The sequence below is a fragment of the Atractosteus spatula genome, chromosome 23, assembly GCF_055471065.1.
Source record: "Atractosteus spatula isolate fAtrSpa1 chromosome 23, fAtrSpa1.hap1, whole genome shotgun sequence".
Lineage (NCBI taxonomy): Eukaryota > Metazoa > Chordata > Actinopteri > Semionotiformes > Lepisosteidae > Atractosteus > Atractosteus spatula.
The window spans coordinates 8,700,754-8,721,025 of NC_142728.1; the positions used below are offsets into that span (position 1 = coordinate 8,700,754).

General features: G+C 39.3%; 1 protein-coding gene across 1 annotated transcript in view; it reads left to right on the top strand.

The window, feature by feature from the left end:
• The window catches only part of med27 (mediator complex subunit 27), a 92,107-nt gene that overhangs the window by 28,280 nt on the left and 43,555 nt on the right, over window positions 1-20,272 (top strand). The window contains exon 3 of the mRNA XM_088940706.1: window positions 17,855-17,985. Coding sequence (XP_088796832.1) covers window positions 17,855-17,985 — 131 coding nt within the window. The remainder of the gene's footprint in view (window positions 1-17,854; window positions 17,986-20,272) is intronic.

The window sequence follows — 20,272 nt, forward strand, 5'->3', positions numbered from 1 at the left end:
CCGCTGTCGATGGGAATGTGACTGTAACCTGAAGGGCTACAGGTTGGGTTTACAAACCCCCCCAATCAATGAAATACAGGAGAAACTGCAAGGCAAACAGTGCGTCATAATGTTGATTACGTACAATCGCTGAACAGTCTTTTGTACTGCACATTTGCTTTCATGCTTTTGTTTGGCTGGGCAACGCTGATTTATAGCCAGGCGACCCACTCAGCATGTGTACAATTGCGGGAAACGGTTAACTTCTAGTAAAACACCTACAGTAGTCTGTCTCTACGTTGAAAATGTGGCTTATCAACTGTTCACTAGTTACGTGGATCTGACAGACTCACAGCCCAAGTAAATACAAATGAATAAATACAGTAACTGGATTTGACTCTGTTTTGAGAGTGCTTATCCTGCTCTTATTTTCTGCACTTCAGAAACATTACGTACTCAATTATGATCAGGCTATCAATAGGATAATCCACAACAGCAACAGAAAGAGACGCTATAGTGAATTTTTTGCTCACGTTTGGACGTGGCAATTAAAAAAGAAAGCTTGTACATTGAGGGGCCTCCTGGTGGCCCCAGGACCTCGGGGCCATAGGCAGTGGCCTATGCCTTTCCCAGGGGTTAGCACTGAGGGAATTTCACTCCTTTCTTGTACTTTGTGCTTCCAGGAGAGATCGTTGCTATCTGTGGCTCTTGTCAGGATAAGCAAGTTTCTGATAATGGGAGAAATGAAATTGATGAATTACCTTGTTTCATGTACAGGGAGACAATAGTATGTTTGTACAGACAGCATTAAGAGAAACCTTTCACTTACAGCCCTCACAAATGTATGAAAAATTACCAAGTTTTATTCGTAACAGTTGCACTGATATTTTATTGTACAGACATGAGACAGTTAAATTCACGATGCCAGTTAAAATTTGTCATCAACAAATGAAAGTCACAGGCTAGTAGCATGTATGGCTGGAAGCAGTGTAAGCTGTAAAACTGTTAAACATGCTTTGCACAGGTTTGCTCATGCTGTCTTATGGAATTCTGTCCCATTTGTTTGAAGAGCCTGGACAATGACGTGTCTGTTCAGTGGTCTCTGAGCCCTAGATGACACATGTTGTCTTTGCTCATTCAGTAAATGGAGCTACATCCGTGCCATAATTTTCATATTCACAAATGAGATCCCAGGACTTGATCAACATAGTGCCTTGTGTTTCATGTTTTCAGCAATGATTACAATGAATACAGGTCGAGTTCTGCGGGAGCTAGATACTCCTGCCCAGACTATCTCAACATCAATTTCCCTACGGGATTAATAAAGTATTATCTATCTATCTCACTTGGACCTTTCCTTCAATTGGCCGGTTGTACACACAGTTGGTAACTTGTATCTCAGTACTCAGGACTCAAGGTTGTTGGGACTTGATAAAAATGGCTTGACGAAATTGACTGCAACACAACTCTGATGATATACAAAATGGATTCCCATACCCAAATTCCTCCAAATAGTATTTTTCAGCAGCTTAAAGATTAAGCTAACAGAATTCGGATTGAATCTGATGTGTTGTAAAGGAGTATTTTTTATGTTGAAGTGAGTTTTGTGCTGAAATTAAGAGTATGGTTCTGGGATGACCTAGGGTTAGGCAAACCATAAGGCTGTGAGTAAAACTAGCTCTACATTTGTATTTTAAATGCCTAAAATAAGAGAGTTTGAGGTACGGAATGATATTTGCTTGAAAGTTTATAATGTGCCCATGTTAGGGTTCTGATTCTTGTTGGGTATAATGCTAAAACTGTCCCAACTACAAAAATGAAAGGTAGGATCAAAATACTACTGTATGTAATGTGTGTAAGTAATCCTAGTTAAAAAATTAACATTAATAAATATTTTTGTTGCTTCAATATCTGTGTGTGAGATTTCTGTTGTACTAACTTCTTAATATTCAATAACATTCTGTTCCTTTTTTGTGAGTGGAGTGTTGTCTTATACAGTCAACTAGGAGAGGGTATTGCCAGAGGCTGAGAATAAATTATTTCTTCCAAGGTCAAATAGTGTGCATGCCTTTACAATTCCACCATCACCATTCTTCTGTTTTATTTTAAATTCCATTAATCCCTATGTCATTAAATAGGGAATTCAATAGGGAAACACTCCTTGTTTGTTGCATACACATGCAAGAATTTGGAAAGTAGGGAGAAATGTAAAACTGAGGCTTAAGTTGAATTAAAATTTATTTGAAATAAAAGTTTAAATAAAAAGTGTAATTGTTATGGTTTTGCTTACTGTAGGTGTCTTTTAGAAATGCAGTACACTTAACATTTCTGTGTTGGCATTTTCAGTGTTATTATTCCCCTTCTCCTTCTATAAGATCAAACCTTATATACCATCACAGTTATTTATATCATTAAATAGGTTATGAGGAGGCCTCTAGTATCATTGATTAGAGCTAGATATATTACAGTGCTTAGATAAAATGGTTAATATGGAACAATACCTCTTACAATTAGTGTCTGATTGTTTCACATGGGTTTTGTCATTACTAAGGTCATAGCTCCCCTTTACCAACCATTCTTTGTCTGCCGTTTTAACAGGTCTACAGTACATATTGTTACAAATGGAGGGTTATGATTGTGAAGTAATAATATAATAATATTTGTGAAAATCAGGAATTGACTGGTTTAGTAAAATGTTCATAATCCCCAACTTGTAAGTGATTTCTCCAGAGTATGCCGAGTGGTTGGTATAGTTAGAGGCACGTGAATTCTTTTTTTCTTTGGCACAGCTTTGGTGGAAAGAACAATAATCCAGGCACACTAGGTTTAATAAATGTTTATTAATCACAAGACACAAACTACACTACACACAACAAAACATACAACACACAAGTTACTCTATGTACAGTATTTACAGACAAGGCGTTTCAGATGTCTAACATCCTTATCACCCAGAAAACCCCCCAGATTTCCACTAAGTATGAAACTCTTAAATAACGCCTACAGAGGCCAAATAAGAGACAAGCTGCCTTCTAAATAAATGTAACACAACCTGGAATTAAATCTCTCTCTCTCTGCAAACCTGGATGCCACAAAATAAATGGGAGCCTATCTCCATATTCAAGATGTTTCTAACAAAGGTATCTTTTACCCAGTAAACCCAAGTTTAGCTAGAATAGCAAGCTCTCTCTGATAAGGTTCAAACCCTTAGCTCTGGTCAGGTTTTGTATGGATGATCATGAGGTGATCATGGCGCGAGCTTCAAGCTCCAACTCCTCCGGACTCATGTCTCTCCTATCTCTTCTCCTTCTTTCTTATTCTTGTCGTCTCTCTCTGCTCTAAATGTGATCTTATATTGTGTGTTTCTGTACTCCTCATTGACAATCATTAACCCACAACTTACCTAGGTATACCAAGTTAAGTATAAGTGGTTGCTGATCAAGGGATCACCACATCTCAACAAACAACCACTCTGCTTTGAAGCTAAAAGTGTTTACTCTGCCAAGTGTCATGAACTGTATCTAAAATCTAAGAGACACTTTTCAGTCACCTAAAGCTGTATGTTAATATTTCTCATGTTGAAAGGTGTTTTCAGCTCCTGCCCAGTTTCATAAGCAGTATGTAATCAGCGACATAGAAAATTAAACTAATTTACCAAGAGATCCCTTAAGCACAGTGTTTGTTTGGAGCTAGAGGCTATGCTACATTTTTTTCCTTTTGAGAAAAAATGATAGAAGTCATTGTTAGTGAGATGTATAATACATCTGCTTGTCATTCGTAACATGAAAGGTTAATTTTTCATTTGGTCTTTAGAAGAATGAAATTTTGACTTCCAGCTGTCATTGATGATCTGTCAAATCTCATGAAAGTGCAGTGGAAATACTCTCTGTGCTGAGAGTTTGAAAATGGACTTTATTTGTGGTGCATCTGTGCAGAAGATTGTTTAGCCCCAGCTGCTATATAGATTAATACATCATCAGCAATCAGGCCTAGGATTGATTTGAATTTGAAGTATTTGTGGGATAATTTTGTTTTTTGTGTCATATTTGTAAAAATGGCTCTGAAAATATTTGACACTGTCCCCTCACTGCTCATTTGTCTTTATCTACCGGTAAATGTGCACAGATGTTCAGTCAAGACCTGCAACACGTTTGACCTGTTGATATGTTGCAGTTGTGTTCGGCAACTAATGACTGTCAACTAATCAGCATCAAATAATCTGACTTTCGTTTTAAATTTTGGCACTTCACTTCAACTTTTATATTACCCTTCAAACTATTTCAAACTAAGAACAAAATGAGGTGGTGGCTGTATCTGTCAACGAATGTTGGTTCAAACAATAGGCAATGATCGGGATAATTTGTTCCTCCCTTCTTGACAGAAACATCCATGTTTTCACAATCCTCCTTGTTTTAAAAACCCATAGTTTATTTTGTTAAGAAACCTTCACATACCGGTGATTTTTAAAAAATAAATAGGAGAGAACAGTCTGTCTGGGTACTTTACACATGAAGTACCTTTTTCCCCATTTACTGTCGATCACTCCCTCTCAAATTTCCTTCTCCTTCCCTCCCTCAAGCACTTTATCAATGGTGTTCCTTATCTAGACAGCATGACACCCTAACCATTTGATCATTGTCAATTATCCCCATGGCCTGGGCCAGCACTGCGCATTCATTTAACACCAGATAACAGTTTGATTAACGGTTTCCTCTTTGTGCCCTGAGAGCTAACAAAGACCTCCAGCTCAGTGAGCCATTTAAATACCTGCTTATCTCTACAAGCCGACAGTGAAGACATCAGCCAGCCCTCTCGACAGCTATTACCGGCAGCACTCCCAGCTTTCCTTAAGCACCAGCCTCTTGGGACTTTGCCAGATTAATATAGTGGACCCTCACTTAGCTTTTTCAGTGCACATTTCTTCTGCTTAGAAACGTGAGTCTTGACTTATTGTATTGCTCTCTCCTTCAATGTTAGACAAACAGCAGCAGGGAATAGCAGTGCCTAGAGATCTGGACTCTGGACTAGAGGGTCATGGATGCTAATCTCTGGTGGGATGCTGCTGTTGTACTCTTGAACAAGGCACTTTGTTCAGATTGCTGCAATGTCTTGTATGAATGCATACATTTCTAGGTTATCACTATAAATTGGAATTTGTCCTCTTGATTTATCTGGTTAAATAAAAGATTTAGAAAAATACATAATAATAACACATAACCTAAGCTTTTGCACCTATAGTATGTTAGGATAACCCTATTGTTTGACTCCTAATATACAAACAGTAAAATCTGTATAATATACAATTTAGTCTTAAAACATCTGTCTTCCAGGTTCATACATATTCATAACATTGACAAAGACAGATGGTAAAACATTTGTTACAAGTCTAATATCTTTATTTGTTTAAGGTGGATGTTCCTAAGTAGAAACCTTTTTTGATTCACCAGTTTTGTTTTAATGACGGCAACAACACATTTTCAAGTGATACCTTTGGCAGAATTATTTTATACTTCAAATGGTGAAGGCAGTCTTTTAAAGTGATTTGTAGTTGAGACCTTGTATTATAATTGATACATAGTCAAACATTATTTAGGAACAAGTAAATGTTTATTCCATGCTGAAAAGTGAAGAAAAGAAAAACAACGTTTTGGCTGTGGAATCTTCTTCAGCTGTCTCCAGAAGGCTCCACAGCTGAAACGTTGTTTCTTTTACTTGTTCCTTTGCAGCTTACGCATGCTGACATACATACTAAAAATATTTTTAAAAATGTGGTGTCCTAAATATTACTTGTAGTAACACAGTCTATAGCAATAGTCTTTGCTAAGTATTCATAAAGAAGCAGTTCATTAAGCAATTTTCTTGGAGTTTTTGTGTAGTTTCTTCCTCTTTGCTAAATGGTATTGCAAAAAACTCAGAAATCGGATTTGCAGGAATGAGCTCTGATTTTGATCAACATCCATAATATGATTAGTGGGATGTGGTGTGCAATCTTGTATTTTTTTCCCCACTGTAAAGGCGTTATAATGCCTTCAGATAGACACCCACTGCCTTTCAGACTGTTCTTGGAGACGGATTTGAGCAGGCAGTGAGACTGAGCTGCAACTATTTGATTCATCTATTGAGGCACAAGGACAGTGAGTGGCTTGGCTGAGTAGGTGCTAAAAGTGTATCACTGAGTTACTCAACCTGCCTGCTTATGCAAGGTCACATTGCCTTCAGCTTTCTTTTTGGAAGACGTCAGGTTATTGCTCATGCATTGCAAATACCTAATGCATTTTTAGATTGATGGATTGTAATTAGCTGGACTCATTTAAAATTTGTAGAATTGCAGTTTATTTGCCCATTTCCTTTTTAGATGAGTGACGAGATAGCTTATTCTAGCTGTAGAGATTTGTGAACAAAATAGAAATGTACTGCACAACAACTCAAATCTAACACTGTTTGAAATGGCTTTAATTCCTTGACAGGGGCATACTAAATGTGGAAGCCACTAAAATTCTATAATACAGCTTTGAATAATCTGACTGCGGAGCGGTGGCTCTGTGGCTAAGGAACTGCGCCTGTGGCTGGAACGTTGCCGGTTCAAATCCCACAGCCGGCAGAGGAATCCTACTCTGTTGGGCCCCTGAGCAAGGCCCTTAACCCCAAGTGCTCCAGGGGCGCCGTTCAATGGCAGACCGTGCGCTCTGACCCCAGGCTCTCTCCCTGTCTGTGTCTCTCATGGAGACCAAGCTGGGGTATGCGAAAAGATACCCCATCCTAATGCAAGAAATTGTAAAGGGTTAATAAAGTGATGTTATAACACAGTGGATAGTTAGTGGCCATGTACTCAGATTTTACAGTGCTCACTTGTACTATAATACAGACTTTAAAAATTATGGTTCTGTTGGCTCAAAATGTGTGATTTTGCTCTGAATTTCCTGAGCTATGTGCTTAATAGGTTAAACCTGCGTGTTCTCTGTGGTTTGCATTACTTCATTAAGTCATGGAGCTTAACTTTATAGTTTTTTTTATCAGTAACATGATCAAAAGCTGTTGATGTATGAGGAAGAGTTAAAGGTTTTTGTTCTTTCCCCAGTGATGAAATTATACCAGCTGGTCACGGGCTTTAATCATCTGTTAAATGAAGCCGTCAGAATAGACAAATAGTTGGCTTCAGCAGCTCGCCCACATAAGATCTGTGAGCAGAGCTTTTGCAGCATGATCCCATCTCTTTGTTAATGATGGACTACAAGCTGGCAGATTGCTTTGCAAGGGGGGGTTAATAGGTTGGTCAGTCTAAATGGGGGGGGGGGGGGGGGGGGGGAAGTATTTTGAAATGACAAAATCAAACCAAAACCTGCTACCTTTTTCTGCTGTCTGAAAAGACAAGCTATTTGATGTCAGAGCATCATAGGCTGGTATCCCTTCTTAGTTCTTAGGCAAAGCACTGTGATGTTAAAACATCATGTACCATGTTTGTTTTCCGTAGTAGACTAATTCCTCATTAAAAAAGGTTTTGACAGCAGGATGCTTTTGATAAGTTTTTGCATATTTAATGTCTTAGTGCCAAACACACAAGGGGTGGTTGTTGTTTATTTCAGATGTGGTAATAAAGACTTTTTTTTTGTCGTATCTGCATTTGTCTTTCTCTTCATGTACCATAACAAATAAAAGTTATCATTCCTTTGTCTAGAGGTTCTTTACCCACCTTATCAAACCATAATTACGTAGTTATGAAACATAGCCAAGTAGAATGAAAATGAGCTCTGTGATGGCTTGTATATTGAATTTAACTAAAAAATATTTTTTTCTGCCAGTGTTCCCACTATGAAGGCCAGGTGCTTTTAGTCTCTGTCATCTTTCTGCATTTTTCCCATTCCATTTAATGGGCCTTATTCCATGGCTGTCAAGTACGGTGAAGAGTTAACACCGTTTCTCGAGACTGCTTCGTGCCCATTTTTTAATAAACAAAGGTGGGAAAAAAAATGAAAAAAACCCCACCTTCAACACTAATTTCAGCTGCGGTCAGAGCTAGTTTTGGATCTTATTAAAACACTGCCGCACTGTCACATTTTCACGTCCTCTTGCTCAATCACAACATGTAGAAACTTGTTTAAACCCAAATTAGTTTCCACCGTGGAGCAAGTCCGATCTCATTCGCTTTCTCATAACCCTGATTTATGAGAATCGGGCCCAGAAAATACCACGGACCCTGAGCTCCTCGGCTGGTATTTAAAAATTAATTAACCCCTTGACTACACAGCCACATACAGTACATTCCTTATTGCCTTCCCTGCTCCCACCTTCATGCGTTGTCTTCTCAGCTTCCAGAAAGTCTTTGGCAGAGTGCTTTGAAATGTCAGTTACATGATAGACACGCTGTATTCTCTTAATTTTGGTCCTCCTTTTTCCCCCCAGTGATGGATGATCCTGGCTCTGACAAAAAAGGCGTAGTAAGTAAATTATGGAATAAATGCAGTTCCTGGTTAAATTCTACCTACGTATCAATCAATGCCACTGTTTTCTATTCCTGTTCAGGCGGGGTGGAGGTTAAGGACTGAGAGGAAGGAGGGTTAGTGTTATTGGGGATTGACCCAGTTGTTATACATTGCATTTAATATATTTGCTCATTTTTCTCTGTGATTAAAAAATACGTACCTGAGAAAGAGAAAAGATTGATAGCATGTTTATGCCACATATGCAAGTTCAGAGGGTTCTCCTAATGCAGGGTTCCTTGAGGGATTTGTGTAAAATGCTGCACTAAGTTTGAATTAGATCAAAACTGTGCCCCACCAACTAATCATCCAGGTGGATGCTGCACATTGGTGGTGGTGGAGGGGAGTCCCCATTACCTGTAAAGCGCTTTGAGTGGCATGTCCAGAAAAGCGCTATATAAGTGTAAGCAATTAATTAATTACTTAAATAATTAATAGCACAATCCAAACCCATTACTTGGTGGCAGGATTCCACTGAGTAGATATAAGAAGCATCTGGTGTTCAAAGATTGGGCATGATTGAATTTGTTTGGATTTCAGTGTTGGCAGGTGGGTAAAGGTTTTGATTTAATCTGGACCCTAGTTACTGCTGCTACCACATGCCCCCCCCCCCACACAGTTTGTCCAAATTGCCAGCAGAACTGTTTTACAGCCTGTTTGGACATGAGACTGTGAACTATCCAAAGTATTTATTTATTTTTTTTACTTCTGTCAGTTGGATGCAATCAAAGAAAATTTGATGAAAAGGTCATTGTTAGAAAAATGATCATTGAGCACAGTTTTTCTTCAAGCAAGTGGGTTCTGGAAATTTTATGAATATATTCCACATCTGTATTGATGATTAAATTCAAAATCTTGTACCGATACAACACCGATAAAAATTCTACGGGACTGGAGTGATTTATTGTAGTCAACATGTATGAAAATATCAAATAGATGCGTGACACAGTTAAAAGTAAAATATAATTTAGAAGCATTGTATTAATTCCTCTCATTCAGCCTACGTTGCTAAATGATGATTAAATTTCACACTCTACCTCTCAATAGCTAGTTGAGTCAATGTCTGTTTTTGGAACAAGAATCAAAGTTTGAATCATTTTCTTTTGCCAAAATTTTCCACAACTGTTAATCTTAATTTTGACACTAGAAACTATTACTTGTCAGCACATTATTTGGAGTGACTTGTCATTTACAGATTAGCACATAGGCTGGGAGTAAAAAAAAAATAGGATGGATGTTTCTTCACTGTAGCCATCTTTAAAGCCATTTCCTTTGTCTGAACACGAATGCTGATGGGATACTTTCTTTGACCACGTACTGGTGTCCAGGTCCTGGAAGAGTCACTCATGGTGTTCAATTTATGTCTCATCACAAAAGGCATTGAGCCAAAGCTCTTCTTCACTGAAGGAGTACTGTTCACACACGTCTGTTGTTCTCATTCAATGAGTAATGAGATGGGTGCCTGGGAGGTATACAGCTTGCTGCAATGAAAGAGAAGAATGAATATCTGTTCTGTCCCTCAGACTTCATTCGGTAGACCAGAAGGTTAACTGCTATTTTAGGCTGGAAGTTCTACAGTGAGTTTTCTTCACTCATTCTGATATACCTGTGCTATGCCATGCAAACAATATTTAGACGTCACTCATGACAGGGTCTTTTTTTATTTTTCTTCTTTTACAATATGGTTTTTTTTCCCCCACCTTTTCCATTGTCATCCTTACCCTCCAAATCCTTTCCATTGCTCTTACAGACAAAAACGGGAAAACGAATTTCACTTACTTGGTCAATGTATATATATATCTCATTTTAATATATATATACACACACTGGGTCTTTTTTATTTTGTGGTAGGACACCAAGTTTTCGTTTTTTATTCGTTTACCAAATATCCATCGGAACCTCAAAAAACTTTTTTTAAAACATTTTTACAAAAATAAAATACAGCGATTTTGGATATTGATTAATTGCTTTTGGTGTGAATTTCAGGTTCTCACTATGTAACATTCGAATGACTATGTTGCATAAGCATGGAATTGCCTCATTAGTGAGAGTGTTATCGGGGACAGGTGATGAGTTTAACCTGTTAGATGTCAAGCTTGGTAAATATAAAGAACAACTCTGAAGGGAAATAATATGTCTTACTTATAACAAAAAGAATGCCTTCGTGCTACTGGTATGTTAGAGCCTGACTAAGTCAGCTCACTGCTACTTACCATCTGGGGTGTTCACAGCCAGCAACTTCTAACTTGACAGGACATTACAGCCACAAACACAGTCTGTTGATATTAGTCCCAGATCTGGGAGGCCATGAGTCATGGTGTCCAGAAGGAGTTAACCATCACACCTGATGCAGAATAAGTCTCGTTGGTACAGAACTCCACCTGTAGTGACTGGCAGGTGGCAGCCTGACTGTACTGTGATGAGCAAGTCCTGGAACCTCACTTGCTGTCTGTCCTTCCTGTGCGCTTCTGCTAATGTGACAGCATTCCAGCAGGGTGCACCTTCCTCATGTTCTCACAAATTTACCAGTAATGGCCTCTTAATAATCCCCATCTATGAATTGGTTTCATCATTCTGTTCTCCTCCCCACTGAGAGCTGATGTGTGGTGAGCATTCTGGCGCACTATGGCATCATCCAGGTGGGGGCTACACATTGGTGGTGGTGGAGGGGAGTCCCCATTACCTGTAAAGCGCTTTGAGTGGAGTGTCCAGAAAAGCGCTATATAAGTGTAAGCAATTATTAAATTATAATTATTAACACGTAATAAGTTACAAACAAGAACAAGAAGTAGTAGGTGACCCACTGCATGACTGATGCTCATGATGGCCAGTCCACTGAGATGGTCTTGTGGAATTAACAAAATCAGTGGAATTTTGCTGCTGTCGCATCATCCAGGTGGGTGCTGGTGGACCAGAATCCCCATTACCTAAAAAGCAATACATGATTTGCAGTTGTCTGCATTTTGTTATTCTCTGATATTTGCTCTGTAATTCTGTATACAACTGTACTGTGTCTGATACTTATGCTTCTAATGACTTTGTCATGATTACATGGCAAGCAGAGAACCTTATAGCAGACTTTATCCAGTAAAGTCACTGCTCGTATTTTTGCGAGTAGTTGTAACAAGACATGGTATGAGATTACAAGCATTTTATATTTTTAGTGGTTTATTATAGTGCATCGCAAAAACCCAATTAAGCGACATTAAACTGCATTTAATTTCTTTATGTGACATTTGACAGACCTGTCTGTATTTCTTTGCATATAAGTAGTATGGGTAAGTTTACTCTCATCAGTACTGCTTTTCTGCCTTTCCTGACCATTCAGTCTTTGGCATGTAGAATACTTTAAAATGTTTTCTTGCAAAGAAAGTTTAAGAGACAAAAGTAAGTTAGATAATTTGTCTCCGTTACTATCTGCCTTATCAGAATGGCAATCAAACAGCAGAGATCACCTCCCATCATCCCCCTATTGGTCTCCAATGGAGCTCCATGTCTTTTCCATTCTGTTTGATCTTGACAGTAATTATGCTACCAGTGTCCTTTGTCAGCGTTTAAGCACCCGCTGCTCGTATGTTGCCGGATGCCCTTCTTTTTAATTTAGAGCTCGGCTGCAGATAACACATTCAGCTGTCAGCCCTTGGATCTTTTCTCATTTTCTCATCTTTTTCCCCATTGAAAGATTCTACCTGCACATTGCTGTTTATTGCCAATCCCCCTCCAAAAAAAAAAACTCTGCTGTTGTGCTGTTTGAATACATGTATACTTTAAGCCTTCCCAAGGACGTCAGCTAACATTTTACTGATCAGTCTAACACTTCCCAGAGCGAGAGAAACCCGCACAGGAGAATGAACGAGTAGTCAGGCCATCATCTGGCACTAATTGAATAGAATTGGTAGCAGGAGACCAGAGCATGTGCCAGGGATTATAAAGCTGAATGAAGATAATGACAGTCTTTCTGGCTCTGTGGCTCAACATACTAAGGGAACCCCCGATGTTTTGGCTTTCTCTGTAATGTGAGTTTTTCCCCCCTTTATCACACAGTAAAAAAACAAAACAAAATGTTGGCAGGAGTTCTTGCAACTTGGACTTCTAAGACATCTGTCAACTGCAATATCTTACCTGCACAGTGGTCAATTTTGGAATTGCACAATGCAAGAATGTTTTGAATGGGGATTTGGCATGTCCTGCAGATTCAGGGCCATGCCCCAGCCCTGCTGGAGAGTAAACACTGAAACCTCTGCTGTTTGTGTCTGTAATGCCTGTCCTCCCCCTGTAGCACAAAATGCAGCTCGTACTTTTGTCGTCTTCCATGCCGCTGCTGGGCTTTTGGTGGAAAACCAATTGTGAAGTTGTTCCATGCAAAGTATTAATTTCAGAACTGCAGCTGGTGGTGTTTCATATCCGATCTCAGCATCCCTGGGTGTAAACTCCTGGTTTGAGCTTCAGACTTTGCAAACTAGCCTCATTAGCTGTGAAGGAGCTGCGATTAATTAAAATAATTTAATGTTATCGCACCCGCTATGGTCAGCCAGATTTAAACCGGGGGAGTGCTCTACCGTCTGCTGCTCGTTCTGTTAAGCATTACCAGTACAGTGGATGTGGGCTAATTAGGAGAAGAGGTGGAATATTTTAATAGCAATTAACAGGCTACGGATTTATTTAAGCTCTAATTGAAGGGTTCTGTGTTGAAGCGAGGAAACCGATACAGAGCCTGAATAGTGAATCAGACTGTGGGGAAACGGGTGCAGCATACTGACGATTTAGTAATTAGCTGGAATCAAGCTGGCCACCTGTTTACTGACTGGTTAGCCCCAGGAATATTGACTCTATGAATGCTGTATAACTATTGAGTGATTATTTTGCATTCAGTATGCAAAAGGAAATGTTGTATTTACATTTGTTTTTGGGGTAAAAGGATAGTTCAGACATGTGGCAGGAATTATTCCTTGGAAGTATTGTCATGTCCTAGATTTGCAAGTCTCAAGTGAGCATAGATTCCTAAGATTTGTGTACTTGCAGCTGACTTCTTATTTAATGTTGTAATGCTTGTCATTGGTTCCGTTTCCATTAACTGGTAAATACTCATCATTGAGTCCATTTTAAAAGCTTCCATGGTATATGTATCCCATCCTATTTCTTTTTTTTAAATAGCATTAGAAATACTTTTTATTTACATACTTCAGTGTATGAATCATCTGAACCGACCAGTACGACTCTTACTCCAGCACAGTGGAAACGTAGACGTCACGTGTGAGTCTTGTGAATCAGGTGCTGTCATTCTCCAGTTGTGTTCGTCAGTAGGGCAGACAGTCTTGAAGGGAGGACTGATGCAGAACACCACTGATTGAAGTGCAGGCCCATCTCCAGCCAGCCCCGACAGCACTCAAACAGTGGTGCACTGCTGCTTGGGGGAAATCCTGGTCACAGTCAGCTAATAGGCTAGCCCAGGTCTCGATTATACGGCTAAATCTGTACTCCATTGGGAGCTTGGAGGAAACTGTCTACTCTGTCTAAAAGGTGCACATGGAAGCCAAGTTATTTGCCAAGCAGAATCCATTATCTAGAAATGAATGAAATTTAAATTTTATGTAAACAAGTTAATACAGTATCTTAATTAATAATTAATAACAATCAATAATGATTAATAAAAAAATAAAATAAAGCCATAACAGGAAGTGCAATGCTGAAACTGCACTGGACTATTGAAATAGTAATATTTAATGCAGTGTGGAGAAAAACTACAATGAAGGCGGCCTGGTGTTGTGTGCTCTATTTCTAGTGAACAGCAGCAATAAGATTTTTTTTTGTTTGTTGTTATCTACTTTTTCTTATGAAGTTTTCAGTCACTGGCGGGCTTGTCACCCATATTTGTTTGTAACTCTTTGCTTCAACACACTGTCATCTTCTGCATATGTTAGTGGGGCCAGCAGGGGGCGCTCACCCCGCGATCCATATGGGTCCTAATGCCCCAGTATAATGACGGGGACACTATACTGTAAACAGGTGCTGTCCTTCGGATGAGACGTAAAACCGAGGTCCTGACTCTCATTGGTCATTAAAAATCCCAGGGCGTTTCTCGAAAAGAGTAGGGGTGTAACCCTGGCGTCCTGGCCAAATTTCCCATTGGCCCTTACCAATCATGGCCTCCTAATAATCCCCATCTATGAATTGGCTACATTACTCTGCTCTCCTCCCCACTGATAGCTGATGTGTGGTGAGCGTTCTGGCACACTATGGCTGCAGTCGCATCATCCAGGTGGGGGCTGCACATTGGTTGTGGTGGAGGGGATCCCCATTACCTGTAAAGCACTTTGAGTGGAGTGTCCAGAAAAGCGCTACTAATAAGTGTAAGCAATTATTATGAATTATTATATGTATATTCAAGCATCTTCCCACGAGAAAGCCCAGACAGAGAGTTACTTTTAGTTTTATAGCACTTCAGCCACTTTGCTTTAACTGCATAATATCGGCAACATCAAAAGCAAAAAAAAAAACAATCCACAAAAATATGGAAATTGGAAGCCATTGATGATTTTCAAACACTTTTGGAGCCTCTAGGCACGACTTCACTGCTTCAGGCCAGGAGTCAGAGAACCGTTTGATTTCGGATGATGGCGATTGAAATTCCACTGGCCTGCGTGGCTCTGATTTTGTTAAGTATGTTATTTGTCTCTGTCAGAACCCTGTACTGCAGTATAGATCTATACCTGTTACAATGACATTGCTTCCCTGCCTCCACTAAATTACAAGTTGATTAAATGATGACACAGGCATGTTAAAAAAATCCTGACACTTCCTTTTTTTCTTAGCTTGTCTCCTCTGTGTTTTATTACTTAGATCATCTTGGTAAGTGGGGGTTTAGGGTTATTTGTGAAGCAAAATGGTGGCACACTATGTCCATACTGCAGAACACCTGGTTTGTACCATACTTAATGATTTGGTACTATGGGTAAATCCACTCAATACAATGCACTCTAGAGCAGGGGTGCCCAACCTTTTTTTAACACAAGATCTACTTTTTCATTTGCCAGTCCTGTGCGATCTACCAGGGTGAATTTGAAGCTCTGATATAGGAAAAACAGACTGTGGTCAGTAAAATAATGATACCCATCACTAATATGACAGCATATCAAAGCAAGTGACTCATGCTACAGTGAACAAGTAATGTTCCCCATTTTAGAAAAAAGAATATCCTATCTTAATGTGAGCATTGGCACTGAGAAGCTTGCTTGAGAGCACTTGTAATTTTTTTTTTTAACGTTTTGACATTGCTGATCATGTCGGTGACATTTTTATTTTGTCCCTGCAGCTCGACATTCAGCTCATTCAGCAGTTCAGTCAAGTCTGTGAGAAATGCTAAATCCAGAAGCCACTGGTCATCCTCTAATTGGGCATATTCACCGTCATTTAGACGACTTGAGATTTCAGGCAACAGCTGTCTGAACCTCGCAAAAAAAGTCCGTTTTTTTAAATCTCCAAACAGCAAGTCAGCAGCCTCATCACTTTTAATAATACTTCTCGATCACTGAATAACTTTTTGTGTTTAGCCAGGACATGGCTCACACGGAACGATACGATGATTGCCACTTTCCCTCTTGTAATAGGCCTCGTTAAAAAAAACCAACTGCTGCTAATTGAGTTTTTAATTTTTCAACTTTTCATTTACGTAACTCACTTTTAGAGGCAAAGTCCACATCATACGTTTTGTGTGCAGTTTTGAAATGTTCTATATTTCCCTTTTGCGTGTAGACGCTAGCATTGCAGATTTGAAGGCGAAAGTACAAAATAATATGCACGCTCCCATTCCTTGTGGTAATGGTACGTTTTTGGACTTTTGCTTCATCATTTTCGCTCAAACACTACAGCTATCAAATATGCAATCAAACTAAGCAAACTGTTGGCGAATTTGTCACGGCCACTCTGTTTCGCTCCGCTATGCGCTGTGGCGAATGTGGGGTTCGTGCGGCAATAACTAAGAGAACATTCTTGGGTAGCACACACAACACTATTTACGGAGCTCCTGTAGCCTTTTTTCAGTGTCGGCCAGCACTCAGGGAAGAGACCTTTACAACCCATTCGACAAGGCAGTAAAATGTACATTACATGTACAGATTTGAATGCATTTTTAGGCTATCGAAAAAAGTAAATAGTCAAGTAGCCCATTTATTTCTTGCCACACATTCTTGGGATCGATCGACTGGCAAGCACTCCTCGACTGGTTGGCACCCCTGGTCTAGAGTGTACTACTGATACAGGAATGGCAATGCATCTCCTTGTATATTTATATCAAGCACCACACATTGTGCACAGCACATTTTGGCCCTTTTTATAATTGTGAATAGATGATCTCCCTAAAATGTTTATTCATGACAATGGTAATATTAATGTCAGCATATTAATTTTTAATTATTATGGATTGGAATGTTTTCCACGTTTGGCCTCCATGCCAAAAATACTATTAATGCGTATTAAAGTGAGAGTCATCTACTTATTTTTTTATAAGGTAAGCTCCAGCTTATAAGAATCTATATCATGTTAATAAATATTGTAAACGTTATGAAAGTTAAGAACTGCAGCCTCTTTCTCTCTGAGGTGCTGCTGAGTCTGTATTAATGATATGGCTTCCAATAATTTTATTCAATAGAGGTACTAAACTTTTTACATAACATGAAGAAGAGAATGCTTTCAAGAGAAGAATTTCAGCAAGTCATGTTTTAGAATGTGTTTATGAATAGTGATAATTATCGTATTGATTTTTTTTATGTCTTATTAGTATAGTACTTCTTAATTAAGCTGGTTTTTCCAAACATGTTTTCATAAGTTAGCAGAAAAGACCAAGAAGTTGCAAAACCATGAACAGCCGTAATTTAAGTGTAAGGAAAAAACAATCTGAAACCATCACTAGATTTAGTAAAGTGGATAGTTTGGTTTATGTCTCCAAGGGCTGCATGTAGCTCTCAGGCCACAGGTTGTCCTCCATTACACTAGCTCAATCATACTCTACTAATTTATTATTAATGCTAACTGTTAGCTGATATTGTTATACTCCCTGTTGTTATAACTTTTCTCTTGTGTATTTAACTTAAAAAAGATTTAGTTTCATTTATATTGTTGCAACAGTTCATGAGCTTTTCAGCCCTCACATTGTGTTTTATATTTTTAAATTTAATTTGGTTAAAAGCAGTAACAGCCTACTCTCTAGAGACTGCCTCTTTCACCAGTGTTGAATGAGCAGGTATTTCTCCAGAGTTGTGTTTTTTGTTTATTGCAGTATCTTCTGCCTGACCTGGCCGGTCAGCATTTGAGAGCTGTAAGAAACAGATGTAAATGAACTGGCAGGCCAAGGGAGATTTGTCTAACATGTTCTGTTCTATTTTCTTTTCTTATCTTTCCAGTTGCAATACCATGCTGGCCTGGCATCTAGTCTTCTCAACCAGCAGTCCTTGAAGCGCTCTGCCAATCAGATGGGTGCCTCTGCCAAACGACGTCCGAAAGTTCAGCCTACCACCCTCGTCCTTCCTCCACAGTGAGTTTATACCAATCCATAGCTCCAAACAGATCCATACAGCTGGGTGCTCCAAAAGCTTGTAGAGGTGTGTTATCCATCCAGTTTCTAATTGCCTCATCTAATTCAGGGTCAGAGGTAGGAGACAGCCTATTTCAGCAAGCAATGGACGCAAGGTGGGTTACAACCCGTATAGGATGCCTGTCCAGAGCAGAGCATGCACAGACCAAGACACGCACACACTCACACCTAGGGCCAGTTTTCCCAGTATCCAATTAAACTACCAACATGTCTTTGGACTGTGGGAGAAATCCCACGCTAACACAAGGAGAACATACAAACCACTGGGCCACCACGTGAAAATACTTTTTTTTTTGTTTGTTTCTGAACCTGATCTGGGAGGAATAAATGACAAATCCTAGGGAAATTCAACATTGCAGTCTGCCATTTTTCAGGAAAAGTACAATTTGAATAGCATGCTAGTCTGTTTGTTAAATTCATATGCTGAGGGGTCACAAAACAGAATCTTTGATCTTGGAAATAAAAACAAACCTCCTGTGCGTTGCCTCAGCTAGCCAGGGAGCCACTTTGAAAATTGCCCTGCCAAGGGTAAAATGGGCTTTTAATGAAAGATGAAAGTCAGTCAGGCTTGGAGAAGGTTTTGAGAGTGGTCCACAGCTGTCAGTGTAGTCGACTAACAGAGAAACGCTGTGTTCATGTAGCCACTGAATTCGTTTTCTTTCAGTCTGTGTTTTGTGGTTTATACAGGGTCGGAACCCTCTTCCATCAAGATACGAGATCCAACATAATGGAAGAATGTGCTTTGGTTGTCTCAAGCACAGTGTTAGACATGTGCGAGAAGCGATCCTCTTTAATTGGAATACACGTCAAGTGCCAAGTTTGTGTGCTGTTAATGTTCTGCTGCAGTGTATGAAAGGAAGTACTCTTTTATATTAAACTTTGATTTTTAAAACGATTCGAGGTGCAGCCATCTCAGGAAGAAACCCATGTCTCTTTGGGGTTTCGAATGAAGAAAATTTAAATGAGCTGCCACATTAATGCAGCATCAAACCCGTTTGCCAAAATGATTGACGTGTGCATTCTGTGGCGAGAACCGGAAAAAAACTTCATCTTTTACCTGTCATGTTCATTGATCTTGCCTTTTGGGAGGTTTTTTTTTGTTCATTTTGTGTAACACGGAGATCATGCTGGTGAAGTACATTGCGATACCGCCTTTCTACTTATTGACAGAAGCAGAAGTTGTGTCACTATGGCATTGGCAGCTGTTGCTTTTTTAAATACTTCCGCTGTAGCTCTGTTATTGAACCTCCGGACAGCCGGGCTGCTCAGTCACTGATGGATGGCTGTGCTAGTGTGTGTTTGAGGAAATGGAATAAATAATGGGCCAAATCACCGAGCACATTATGTTATGATTCTGTAGTTGTGTATTGCTCAGCACCTCTCTGTCTAGCATCCGCTCAGATCTGCGGTGCCTTGAGCTCTTTCTCCCCCCTGCTGTTTCTGTAACGAGAGGACAGTCCTTCTGTTCTATAAACCCGGCTTTTGCCAGAGTCTGAGTCCAAGCCATGCACAAGTGATTTTGTAGTTAATTAAAAGAATGGGATGAAGAATTAGCAGTTAATGACTGCTAACACTTTGACATCAGTTTTTGAAAAGGAGCAAAAAAACATTTAACCTAAAGAATGAAAAAGGGATATTAATATTACAAGTGAGGTAATTCTATTTGTTGAAAATCTATAATGCAGACCAAACTCTTTCATTTGAAAATAAAATAAGGATGCTGAGAAAGTAGCCTTGTTGCCTTTTTGACATCTCTCTCACTATGTCTCATTAGCACTGGTATAATTTTATTTAATTTTGAGTGGGATGCGACATGTGACTCACTTTTGGTCAAGTCCATTGTCTGAATGTGTCAGAGCAAGTATAATTTGTACGCATCTTGTTTTTTTAGATTACACAGGATGAATCCTGACCAGCTTCATTCACAACTTATAGCTCTTTTTTTTTTATCACCTCCCATGATTTAACGTCACCATTAAATAAAGGCTATGGTTTTATTGCTGAAGTAAAAACTGCCCTTAAACAAGCAGTACATTAAAAGCAGGTGCACGAAAAAGGCCTCTAAACATTAACAGGTACGGGAATAGCTCCACAGTTGTATTGGATTGAGAAAAACATAATTGAATTGAAAAGAAAAGCAGGAAGTGGAAGATTGTATTGCGGAAATCATCATTGAATTAGAAAGAAAAGCAAGAAGACAAGTTTACATAACTTTAGAGTACATACC